This window comes from Zea mays, chromosome 7, assembly GCF_902167145.1.
Source record: "Zea mays cultivar B73 chromosome 7, Zm-B73-REFERENCE-NAM-5.0, whole genome shotgun sequence".
Lineage (NCBI taxonomy): Eukaryota > Viridiplantae > Streptophyta > Magnoliopsida > Poales > Poaceae > Zea > Zea mays.
The window spans coordinates 146,413,850-146,427,207 of NC_050102.1; the positions used below are offsets into that span (position 1 = coordinate 146,413,850).

General features: G+C 38.5%; 3 protein-coding genes across 3 annotated transcripts; 2 read left to right on the plus strand and 1 right to left on the minus strand.

The window, feature by feature from the left end:
• The first annotated feature begins 4,414 nt into the window (after positions 1 to 4,414).
• On the plus strand, positions 4,415 to 5,078 carry LOC103633039 (uncharacterized). The gene is made up of 3 exons (XM_008654722.3): positions 4,415 to 4,581; positions 4,655 to 4,727; positions 4,822 to 5,078. The coding sequence occupies exons 1-3, from the start codon at positions 4,445 to 4,447 to the stop codon at positions 4,933 to 4,935; spliced, it is 324 nt and encodes a 107-aa protein (XP_008652944.2). The 5' UTR covers positions 4,415 to 4,444; the 3' UTR covers positions 4,936 to 5,078.
• A 1,576-nt stretch (positions 5,079 to 6,654) lies between these two features.
• Positions 6,655 to 11,056, plus strand: LOC118473037 (transcription factor GTE9). Its single transcript, XM_035961247.1, has 11 exons — positions 6,655 to 6,757; positions 7,156 to 7,232; positions 8,460 to 8,649; positions 8,725 to 8,795; positions 8,947 to 8,986; positions 9,531 to 9,543; positions 9,639 to 9,673; positions 9,768 to 9,880; positions 9,967 to 10,033; positions 10,095 to 10,237; positions 10,322 to 11,056. The coding sequence occupies exons 1-11, from the start codon at positions 6,655 to 6,657 to the stop codon at positions 10,556 to 10,558; spliced, it is 1,089 nt and encodes a 362-aa protein (XP_035817140.1). The 3' UTR covers positions 10,559 to 11,056.
• Positions 11,057 to 12,225: 1,169 nt separating this feature from the next.
• LOC103633035 (lysine histidine transporter 2-like) lies at positions 12,226 to 13,154 on the minus strand. Its single transcript, XM_035961248.1, has 4 exons — positions 12,739 to 13,154; positions 12,549 to 12,640; positions 12,368 to 12,436; positions 12,226 to 12,253 (listed from the first exon to the last, which is right to left on the minus strand). Exons 1-4 carry the CDS (start codon positions 13,027 to 13,029, stop codon positions 12,226 to 12,228), a joined length of 480 nt encoding a protein of 159 aa, XP_035817141.1. The 5' UTR covers positions 13,030 to 13,154.
• Positions 13,155 to 13,358: the final 204 nt, after the last annotated feature.

Sequence of the window (13,358 nt, forward strand, 5' to 3'; positions counted from 1 at the left end):
TGGCATAATAAAGATTGTCTTGGCATGGGGAATGTGCCGCCTTCAGCCTGAATTTGGTACCCAGCCATGCGCTAGGATCTAGAAGAAACAACTATTCAGGAAATGAAATGTATGGCTGAAACCTTTGTGGTTCAAACCTGCGTGGATGGGCAATTTACCATACAACAAGTCAAATCAGATGCAGTGTGTGCAGTACTGCAGTAACTATTACTACTTCAACATGTAGTCCTTTAGCTTTTCTTCTGTCTACATGGTTTGCTGCTCCAGTTCCTATCTTTAGAAGATATCTGAAGTAAGAGGAAGAAAAAAGGTAAAACTTACTAATTATGTTATTGGCAGCACCGCAACTTGTCCTGAGGATGCATATGCCATAATTAGATGATGCACAAATGTTTATTAACATGCCAATGGGTGAATATAGTGACAACAGCCCAGACTACATAAGGGTTTGGACACATGAGCTTAGCACATGCATGCCAGAAAAGGCTGAGAGAGAATGGGGCTGCGTGATTAGGAAATGGCCAAATGCACGTGAAGCATGGGATGCTGTTGCATGTGGGCTGCTATAGACATTTTTCACATGGTTTTTAGTTATTTGTTTGACTAAAGGAACCTCAGAGGCTCATATCAGCAAATATAGGCAATTGTTTTTCTGTCCCTAGATGGAAGTGCAACTGTAATTTTGCCCCTCAAAATTCGACTTTGTGATTTTGGGCCTCTTTTTTTGAAAACAAACAAAACAAGCCCGTCCCTGCTTCAGTTAGATGACAGTAACGGTGTGAAATAGGACATACAAAGACAAACTTACCCTTCAGTCGTAATTGTGATTTATCCCTGCTTTTTCAAAGGAGGGGCAGAATCACAATTACGACCGAAGGGTTAATTTATCTTTGTATGTCCTATTTCACACCATTATTGTGTGTGCGTTGCAACGGGGACCTATAATATCATGATAATTATGTATTCATAGGTTTATGCCCGTGCGGTGCTATGAGTAAACACATGGAATCGTTATCTATGTGGTATCGCAAATCAAACAGAGTATAAACCTATTTTCCCTCTTGTTATTTTGTTTGTTTCAATGCAATAATATTGATGAGCAACATCTTTTTTGGATCTACCATTTAGCGCAAGCAAACAAGATCTTTGTTTGCTGCTATCTCTTTTTTCTAAACTCCAAGTTACATGTTTGCTGCTATCTTTTTTTCTAAACTCCAAGTTACATGTTTGCTGCTAAATTCTGAGACCTTTAAATTGATAGTGACTTTGTTTGTTGCTAAATTCTGATACCTCTAAATTCAGTCATAATAATACAACAATATATTGTTCATATTATTTTAGCATTTTTATAAGGAGCAATGTTGTATCTTTGCAATAATGCCATGATATACATCCTATAAGATCAATGGCATCGGGTATACTTAATCAAAATAGGATGGTGGCAGGCCTGTGTCCCTTTCCTCCGTAAGTTTATACAAGTTCACTTGTCACATCTATCTATATGAATGAAGAACTTAAGCTAAAGTTTGTGTTTTATTTAGTTTCGTGCTATTTGACGATGTACTTTATATACTTAAAATACTTTTGTCAATAAAATTATGTTTGACACTTTCAATCTGATGGGTACAGACCAAATTACAATGGATATAGTGGTGGAGGAAGGAAATACCGATGTTGGCAATACTGTTGAACCATCGTATGAGGTTGTGGCTAGAAGTGGTTGTTCAGCACAATTGTCAACTAATGACACTAATGAACATGAATTGGGTAAGTGCTATTATCAATTACAAAAAAACTAAGGTCTGCATATTAAATATTTTTTTGACACTTAATTTTTCTCTTGTGCGCCATAGATATAGAGAGCGAGGATAGTAAGGTCAGTGTTGGTAATGCTGCAAAACAATCACACGATGTTGTGGGAGTAGGCATTGACTGTATTTTCAATCATGTAAAAGTGTCAACTGAAGCCGATCTTGGGACACAACCGGGTAGGCTCTCTTATCTACACTCCTAAATGTAAATATTGTCTTATGAGTACTCCTAAAAATGCTTTTGTCAAGAGACTTATGTTTCATTCACTCCTCATACAGATGTGATACACCTGACATCTTTGGATGTTCCAAATGAATCAAGTCAAATAAGTTCTGAGCAGAACAAACAAGATGCTTTGGACACACTTATTAGAATATCACAACATAAGAAACCAAAGAAATTGAATGTAGCTCGAGTTGTCTCTGAAGGTAATTTTTTGTTCTTGTCTTATTGCATCTTATTGGTTTTCGCATATATCATTTGCTTATTACGTATAATATTTTTCATTGTATAGATTATAAGTGCACCCCAGAAGATGTTCAGCTTATTGAATACATTAAAACATTACCGGGGAAACAAGTTGTGGTGGACATCGACAGCGCATGGTTAAATAGAAATGATATGGAATGTCTTTTTCATGGTGACATCCAAGTGTCTGGCGAAGTAAGTACATCTGTATGTCCATATTATATACAATAATATAAAGTATATATATTTATAATTATCATATTATACAGTATGGTATACATATTTAAAGCTAGCATGTATATTTGATCTGTTAATTGTATTCTTTTGGTGTACAGGCCCTCAGTGCATATATACACTGTATTAGGGATGAAGAGCATTTACTTCATAGAGAAGGTGGAAAGGTCTTCTTGGAGAACACATTCATTTCCAGTCTGCTTAAGCGTGATGGCGACCCTAAAATGCTCTTAAATTGTAAGGAAGACACAATTGAAAAAAGGGTGGACGACTATTTACAGTCTGACATGGTTGACCTAAAACTCATCTCATTTTTAATATATGTAATATGTAATATATTGGTGCACAATATTTACAAATTAATGTTAATGTATGTTCTATGAAGGTGTTCATTCCAATGAATATAGAAAATTTTCACTGGTACCTGGCAGTTCTGAATGCAAAAAAAAATGAGGTACATGTACTCGATTCTATGGGACAACAAATAACGGATCGCCGAGACCTTTATACTACAGTGAGTAATCGTTTCTTTTATATTATGATTATTTCATCATTACATTATTTGTTATCTATAAATCTTGATATGTTTTATATATACACATAGTTAAAAGGTATAGAAAGACAGATTAAACTTGCAGCAGAACATAAAGAGCTTTACCAAGGCAAGTGGTCGAACCTTGATGTTGCATCATGGCCAGTTATAGAGAAGATCACAACACAAATGCAAACGGATGGGTAAAATTCATGTGACCACAACTCTACAAAATTGGTTATATTTATTTTCATATATACATAGAAACTCACCTGATCTGTTAAATTTCATATTAGGGTATCTTGCGGGCTATGGATGATAAACTATATGGAATACTGGACAGGATCCTCCCTATCTGATAACGTAACTCAGGTAGAGGACGTATATTTATTTATAGGAACAATGTTTCTTTTGTTCTAATTTATATACTTGCAGGATGATATAACAATGTTTAGGTTTAAGTTACCTGCAATATTATGGGACTCGAGATTAAACACAAAGAAAGGACATCAAAATCTTGACCACAATGTGGATGAAGATGGAGAGAGTTCAAGTGATGTTCAAATAATCGATACTCCATGTGAGTTATCTAAATCGTCAAATACATCACATCAGATTGAACCATATATATCTCCATATGTTCTGCCTGCTAAAGTAACATCAACAAACACGCAAGAACTGATGTTTGTATTGTGCACATATATCATGGGGATAGACAACGCCAAATATTTAAAGTAAGTTAATTCTCATTTAATATAGTATATGCATGGTAAATATTCAACACATATGTTCTTGCTTTAACTATAAAAACAATTGTTCATTGAATAGGAAACATTGGATTCAGAGCACTAAACCTTATCCAATTTCTTTAAGTCTTCAAAAACTTAAAGATATATTGGATGTAAATAAGCCGATGGATACAGATTGTTTTAACATGGCTGTTCGGATGATCGCATGCAATGATGCCTTGTTCTTGTTGGAAGACAAATACCACTACATGGATCTACAGTTCTGTGTAAGTTCAAGTAATTAGTCTTTATTCATATAAGTGTGTTCATTATATAATTATTTTACTAACAAAAAGTAGTCCATAACTAAATTTGGTCGAGACCCTCGCCTTCGTGCAAAGCCAGATATCAACATGTTGGCAAAATTATTAGAATGTTGGCCTGACATGGAGTACGATGTTTCAGATTGCAAACAAGTAAGCTATACTCTTCATCATTTTTGTAATCTTGTTTTTTCTCTTACTTGAACTATTTTTTTAACTTGCAGATTCTATTGCCCTTTTCTTTCATGGGTCACTTCACCTTATATGTACTTAACATGGACACGAGAAGCATCTATATAATGGACTCCATGCCTATACCATCATGGTTTAAGGGTGATCATCCTAGCATGCATTATATACATAATATACATTATATTGCCAATAATATGAATGCTGCCATGGAATTGGCCAATCCTACATGGAAAGACGATATTTATATGTGGCGTCGTATAGTACCAACATGGGTTCCAAGAACATTAAACTGGTAATTTTTTTAACTCGAACAACTTATTAATTTTGTCTACATATATGTAACAACGTATTATTTTAATTTGTAGGGATTTATCTGGCTTTCTTGTTATCAACTTTATGCACGATTGGAATGGTATAAGGTTACCCTGCATTTGCACTGTGAGTACCCTATTTGTTCTAATACTTTGTCAATATTGTTCTTCTATAATTGATTATTAATCATGTTCTATGATATGTAATAATGAATGTGCAGAATGGGAATGACCTGAGGACCAAATTCTTAGTAGAATTATTGAAGTACAAGGACAATGAATCCAAAGACAACATTCCAGAAGAAATACAAGAAATTATTAGGCACATCAGATAGATATGATTTTATTTGTAATGATACTCAACTTATTATCCTAATTAATTTTATTGCCTTTTAGGTTCGTAGTATCGTTAGGAACATTTGCCAACATATATTTTAGTTATATGTTGCAAATATGAAGGCAGTTCAGATTTCTGTACTTTCAACGATGCATTGGTCTTTGGATGGCTCATTCAACTTGAGATGGTGATATTTGTATTGTTGAACCAATGACCTTATTTTTTGTACTAGGAATGGAACATAAAGAAATTTAAGAGTTGTCATTTTTTTCAGTTTTTCTTGCATATCTTGCATTACATATTTCTTTGTTTGTTTGATAAAATTGGTCATTCTTGGGGTTGGGGGGTTATTATCAGCCAGCACTCAGTATACAGGGTATACCTGCAGCCCACCACTGAGCACTCATGCAGTAACGGACTGTTTGGTTCAGAGCTTCCTAGGCAGCTTCGTTGCCAGGCAAGGATGTCATCCCCAGGTGCCCAAAATCGGATGCCTGGAGACGCCCACAGTGCCTGTCAAAGCTGCCTGGGAGCAAAGAAAACAGGTTCTAAATGCTGTGACTTTGTGAGAAAAATATCATATATAATATTTTCTTTTGTGTTTCGAGTCTTGTATAACCTTAGACTGTTGTATTTCTTATGTTGCTGAATACAGGTCAATCAAGGTTGTTTCGAGATGCCTGCCAACATTGATTGTTCTGAAGATTTATTCCAAAGCCATGAAGGTATAATGATGTGGCCATTTTAGCATATGATTTTGCATGATGCACAAATTTTCTTCCCTATAACCGTTGATTTATTGCTAATGTTGTCGCTTTGTGAGATCAGCAGAAATGCTTGAGAACACAGAATTTTGGTCAAAGTCAAACTACTCCCATGTGGAGCATTTGGAGTGCCATATGGAAGTTAACATGGAGCTGAATGAAGGAGAACAAATGATTGATCACGCAGAAGCTAGCCGATATGAATTGTTTAGCAACGATGAGATATACAAAGGCGGTTGTAGATGAAACTGAATTGTTGTTAACTTTTTCATTGCTCACTGAATAGCAAATGTATATCTTGTAATTTACAAAAAAATGGTTATGGCTTTTGCAGATCTGCAGAACCAATCAAGAACTTCTAACTTGGACAATGAACATTTTCCAAGGGATGCATCAAACCACGCTAATGTTGAAGCAACTGGACCTCCATATGATCTCTCAAATGGTATGTACCTTCAGGGAAAAACCTATATACTCTGGTTGGAGACACAAATGAACACTCGTATGCTGTTTTCCTCTTCAGGTGTATATTTTATGTGTTAGTTCCATAAAGGAACCATTAATCAGCACTTGGCTGCCGCAGCTGCAGTGCGTAGGTCACACTGTCATCATAATAGAAGAGATGGGCACCAGAGCAGATCAGGAGCAAGTAGCCACCCACATTTTCTGGTGCTCTCAGCAGACGAGCGCACTATCTCAGGTCAAGAAGGGGACTACGAACAAGCACCTGCTGTAGCTTCTGGCTGCCCTTTACGTACACTTGTTGAACAAGAACACACTCGAGGGTTAGCTGATGCTTCCAGTCTCCTGTGTGTAACTATTGGACATAAATTGTTCTCTATTTTTAGGAAACGTGCAATACACAGCAAGAACAGATTCAAACATTTCAGAAGCAGCTTGCAGTTGCGACTGAGAAGTTGAAGGTTAGAAGTTGAAGCACATTCTAACACGGCATGATACACCAGCAACTGAATGTTGTCAACATCAGCGGCAACAACGACAACGCCACATCGAGAAACAACAACTGTGGGCCAGGGAGCACAATCCCGTGGTGCGGTGACTTGCCCACGTTTGCCATGCTGCCTTGATGCATGGCACATCAACAAGAAGAACACCAGTTTGGAAGGCTAATTCCGAAGGAATTGAGGTAGCAAATTCAGGCATTGTTGTCGAGCAGAGATGTATATGATATATTGCAATATATTAATACATTTAAGGATAATGGACTAGATTGCATGATGCTATTGTAGGAGGCTGCTTTGTAGAAGGTGACTGGTTAAGAACCTTCACAATTTTTAAAGCTTCATACTTTGTACATCATTGTATATCAGAACACTAGATTTCTTTGAGCTATTGGTTAACAAAATAATTGAACTCAGTTATTCATGTTGTTTTCACTATTTTTCTTGTTAATTTTTGGAGTGGATTGTTCTTCTTTCTCTTTGTCTTTGCAGATGTGCAGAGGGAGATGAAGAATGTGGAGAAAGACATCAGGGTGGCTACCAAGCGCAATGACATGTTATCTGCAAAGGTACGGTCAGTCTGATCTTGTTTTCTATATAAGTGTTCCTCTCTTGTAGCATGGATTGCTGGGATTCTGGCAGTAGCACAGTTTGTCAAGGTGAATCTTGGAGTAATGTAGATACAAATCAAAGTTATCTCCTGGCGCTAAATAAGGTTTTAGAATTGATGTTCATCTTGTCTAATGTGGATTGGGTGCTATTACATGAGCAAAAGAAAACCTTAAAGGTTGTCTTAGTGTATAAATAATAAACATGGCAGGAGCAGAACCGAAAGAAAAAACAATATCATAACCTTTGCACACCTCACTACAAATTTAATATGCTGATGTCATACATATGACGTACTATTACTTTTGATATAAGTTTCATACCTGGTAATCGAATATAATATGTGAATGTGTGTTGGGTCACACATTAATTATTTTTCTAGAAAAATGTAAAGTTTGAAGATTATTTTAGTTGGTTTGCAAATTCTTCAGCTCCTGCGTTTGACTATTGTCATCTCAATTTATTTTAGTCGACATTTGTTTACTGGAGACTAGAGTTCAGTTTTACTTCCATTGGATCAATTGTTGTGCGAATCATGAATAAACTTCTTAATTGGAGTAATTGGTTTTGTCTGAACTTCCTACTTCCAAGAATGCTCGGGTATTTGAGATTGACTTTGGATCCGTTGAGGATGCCCAAATAGGCATTCTCATGTTTCTGGCACAAACAGATAAAGATATTTTAGCCACCAAAACTTATTGCCACTAATAATAATTCATCGCAAGAATACAATAAAAAACTTCTTATTTATAGTTCTTCATTAGTAATGGTCTTACCACAAATATGGAGTTTCTACATTATTAAATAGGATTCTTGTGTCAGCATCCACTTTAAAAGGAGGGTACATCATCAAATTGATCATAATCTTATTCATCATTAATATCCTCGACTCTGATAATATTTTTTTCTGGGCAAAATAATGTGGCTCATCATCTTGTTTCTTGTCACTTTTTGGGTTTAGAAGTTAATATGTCTGTAGAATTCCTGAGTCACATCCTTCGTGAGGACAAAAGGTTCGTCTCTATATCCAATATTTTTGAGGTCCATGGTTATTGGTTGTCAATTTGTCATATCGTATTCAGGGTCCACTATAATGCCTCCACCTGCCAATTTCACCCATTGCCAATGAAACAGATGAACCTTTAAATGTACTAACTCATAGTCGACTGTTAGCCTCTCACCAATAGAAGCCATGTCTGCACGCAGAGCTGATGCTGCTCGGAGTCATCTCGCTGCTGCTCAGCCAGACGGCGCGCTTCATATCGGAGATCTGCGTGCCGTCCTCGCTCTTCACCAGCCGCTTCTACATCTGCTCCGAGAGCGACTACCAGGACCTGCTGCGCAACACGGACGCCAACCAGACGGCGTTCGAATACTGTTTCTCTTTCTTGTGCCTTGCCTGAGTTGTCATGTCCAACACAATGATGATATTTCTGTTTTTTACCTCTGAAGACTCAGATTCAAGTAGCTCTTCTGGAAGTGATACCGATGCCAAAGCTCCTCAACAAAACAGAGGGTCAAAGGTTCTTATATATATATATCTTGTTATCTGAATTCTTTTCTGAGTAGCAGAAGTTTCAATCAAATTTATCTCTTTCTGTTGATGTGAAGGATATTGTAAGACACTATCTCAATGGTTGTTCTCTCTCTCTGTCTTCTCTTGTCTACATGCAGGAAAAAGTTCTATCTGTCGATGGCGTGGATCAGGAAAAGGGTAAGTTTTGCTTCATAGGTGTATCAATATTTGGAATCTCAATCAAACCCTCTTGTTTTCTGACTACTAACATAACCTTATGGAACCACACAAAACTCAACGAGAATAATGATGCAATGCTACATACATGCCCAAAGTCCATTCTTTTACACTTTTCTAGATGAGATAATTAGCACATGTGCAATTACTGTCTTGTGTTGTGTGAGCTGACAGATTTGATTTTTATATCCTAGACAGTGATTCAGGTTACACTTGACTTGAGATTCATGGAACCAATTGGTTGAACCGCCCATCCAAATTTTATTTGTTTTAATCTAATGAATAGCAATTGTTAGCAGTGGCAGGACTAGAGTTTATTTTCATCGGTCAATTATTGGGTGTGATCTTCAGAGGTTGATAATTGTGCATGTCTTTTGAGTAGGATCATTCCCTTGTTGCCTTTGAACCATTGATCTGGACCTTTTCTTTCTATACAATTCCTATACATAACTTGTTTTATTGAAAAGAAATGACAGTTGACACTTACACCTCTATATGTTTGCAGATAACATTTCCTGGTTTTACAACCCAGGAATATATAACCACTTATATCTTACACAGTCTTGATTTAATTTGCAGATTCACTGAGCACATTAAATTTACCAGAGTAAAGTACAAACCCTATATCTGTTTCTGCTGATGGTGAGGGTAAGCATGAATTTTCATGATGGCCGGTGAATACCCAATCTTCTGTGGTAGAGAAAATGGGTTCCCTTACAGGTCGATATAATGCAAATTTTAGGGGGAAATGTATCTGAGAAGCAGGTCTCCCCTGACAAGCAAATCCGAGCTGCCCTTCTGAGAAGCCGCTTTGCTGATACGATCCTTAAGGCTCGTGAAAAGGCCCTTGATCAGGTGTGTCTGTGAAAATGATTCCTAGAGAGTGTTGTTGTCTGCGTTTTGTGTTATTCACTGTAAGCTCACCTGGTTGTTAATATTATACTACAAAGAAGGACCCCGAGAAGCTTCGACGCGAAAGGGAGGAACTTGAGAGGGTACAAAGAGAAGGTGAGATGCAATAGAATCATTTTTAGCTGACAACAGTCATGTGACAGAATTTCTGTTACAGAGAGAGCTCGGTTGCAAGCTGAGGCTAAAGCTGCAGAGGACGTTCGCAAGAGGGTTGAAGCAGCAGCTGCTGCTGAGGCTGCTGCTGAAGCTAAGCGACAAAGAGAACTTGAGAGAGAAGCAGCTCGCAAAGCTTTGCAAGAGGTAATATCTATTGTATGCTCTCCACATTCAACATCATATGCTCTGCTATTGCCATACTGTAGTGTAAGCAATGTTGGCTTGCAGATGGAGAAAACTGTTGACATCAATGAAGGGAGCCATTTTTTGAAAGATCTTGAAATGCTCGGAAGTGTCACAGGTGAACAGATACCCAACTTGGTTGGTGAAACAAGTCCTGGGTTTCAAATGGGAAGCAACACACTAGAAAAGCTCGGGCTGTACATGAAAAACGATGAAGATGATGAGGATGGTGATTTCACAGATGAACCAGTGTCTGATGTTGAAGAGGGAGAAATAGATTAACTGTGTTTCTGGACCATTTTTGATACGTTACAGGAGACCTGTTGGCATGACTGATCTGCATAGATTTCCTTTGGTATACAAAGTGACCTGACGAAAGATCGTGTCACATCAAACCTGAAGGTCTGGTATTCATTTTTGTAACTGCCTAAGTTTTGGAGCCAAGTTGGCAAATGACAGGGAGCCTCAGACATGTCGGAAGTTCGTCGTGCTGCATGTGAGGAGAGCATCGAGCGTGCGTATCGTTTGGATTGAGAATTCTCTCTGGACTTTCCATATCCATACAATGGAACAGCGAGTTTATTGCATATATGATGAGGCCATAAAAGGGGAGAGGGTTGGAGGAGGGACCACAAGGAGTGATGGTGATGGTTCTTGGCTCTTGCACAGGTGCGAGCCGTTTTTTAGGGGTAGTTTTAGAGCCATTTCCGTGTTGTGAATGTAACATCAGAAATTGTACAAAAGTTAGCCTGATAGATGGAAAACATTGACTTGAATTTATGCGGTGCCTGTTCTTCATCGATCACTTCACTTTTTTTACGTATTTGTTTTCATGAGATGGTGCTCTTTCATATTGTTCTGGGATCCTGTGTTGCTTATCATTTTGGCATGAATGCACAAGATCTTGTAGTAGTGATGCTTACCGACCTGTTTATAGAAGTGTTGCTGACGCCATTATTTCTGCTTGCATTAGTGTGGAATTATGTAATGCTGTGTAGAGAGGAGGGTAGTTGACTTTCTTATGTGGCCTTGAATCCATTTGTCCAATTGTCCTACTAGAATTGGATAGTACATTGGGTTGTTTGGATAAAATTGTTCTCCTATTACCAGTGAATTGGTGTGAGAGGTGAATTTTTTTCTCATCTTCTTAAAGTCATGTTTGGAAGCAAAGGAAATGGAGAGGATTAGAGAGGCTAAAATACCTTTGCTACTCAAAATTAAATACTAAGAGAATTTTAGCTCATCTATTCCCCTGTTCTTCTAGCTTACAAACAAGCCCTAATCCCTTATAGGTTCCCTCTCTAAAAAATCAAATAGACTTCTCTAACTTTGATCGACTACATTTATATATAGCATATGCAATTTCAATTAAAAAATAGTTTCTTTAAATTCTCCATGAAATATGTTTTGGTAATATTAATTTTTATTTTTGAAAAACACGAGTGAAGTAAAGTTGACCTGGGATGTAGCTAGAGTGAACAACAATTTGAGTTAATATATTACGAAGAATGATTTGAAGAACAAGAGAATATACAGTGATATCAGGTTTTGGGGAGGGGGGTTATTTAGCATAGAGCATGCAAGGCCCATGCATCTTTCTCAATGTCCCCACTACAAGCTACTCTATCAAAGTCCAAAGTGAACACACACAAACATTTCCCCTACAATACTGATACATATATGCATATGGTAATCCATAACCAATTCATGGTTCAAGATAAATTAACAGGACCACTGATCATCATTAGTCATGAGACTGTACATGTATCTTTCTCTGAGAATGTTTTATTTTTTTTGGAATTCCATGGCATCGATGAGATTCAGAAACCAGTTTCAGCCGATGATGGGCGTGTGTTAATTATGGCTTAGACCAGAGTAGTCTTGGTAGAATTTGTATGTCTTGATTTTCAGAATCATCTGCCGAAGTCCGCCAATCGGTGACAGCACCATCAGCAGCACCCCAATGACAATGCATATCTGAAGAACATGTAGAACACAGGGGAAAGGAAGTAGAGGTCAGGCCGACACGTTCTGATGATGCTGAAGAGGGACTCTGGGTACTCAGTTGCATTGCATCCATGTTATTCTTACCCAGTTGGTAAGCCATGAGAGGCTGAACCTTCTGGGCTTGTAGATGATGAGCCACATGATGCAGGGAAGCTGACAGAAATTGACAAGAGAGATTTGGTCAGTTGTGATGCTAAAAATCTGAACCTGTTTGACTGTACATGCTGCTGATGAAATGAAACTACAGTGGCAGATGACAGCTCACGAAGTAGCTCGTGGGTGCGTAGGCGAATCCACCGAAGAAACTGAGCAGCTCGCTGAAGAAGGGGAATGTGATGGCCACGAACATTGTGAGTGCTGCAGAGGTTGTTGCATTGCATCTCATGTCAGTCTTGCAATCAGTGTGATTGGCAGGCACTAGAACTTTTTCAGTTGAGAAAGAGGCGTTTCATTACCAACGTAGACAGTCCGGGCAATGAGACGGAGCTGAATCCCGGCGTGAACCAATACTTCCTGACCAGCATCGTCTCGATCATGTCGAACACCGACATGGCGTACACCTGGTAGCTGCCGACGACGTGGACGACGACCATCATGTTGGCTGCGGCGATGAGCCACCGCGACCGGTTCAGGGTGATGAGGATGTTCTCATCGACGTCGTTGCCGAAGGCCCAGTAGCCGACGAGCGCGACGGGGAGGTAGCAGGCGGCGATGACGACGTAGGCGACGATGACGCCCTTCCACATGGGCTTCTTGGACGGCTTCCCCGGCGTGGACGGGATGGTGGCCTGGATCTCAAATGAAGTCCATTGGAGGTTCGCAATTTATGTTCCGTGGCATCGCACGGGCACCTACCTAGTTATTACTTAAATATACTATTAATTTAACTTGGGGATACGTCTCACTAAATGTATAGATCTGCTTTTAGATTCACTAAATTAGTGGAGCGCCTCAATACATGGTATCGGTACCCTAGTTCAGGGGTACCCCTTACTTTGGTATGAAGGCATGATGCCTGTGCGGCTATTCCTAGCCATGTGGAGAACAGCCCTAAGGGTATCTTGTGAGCGGTTAA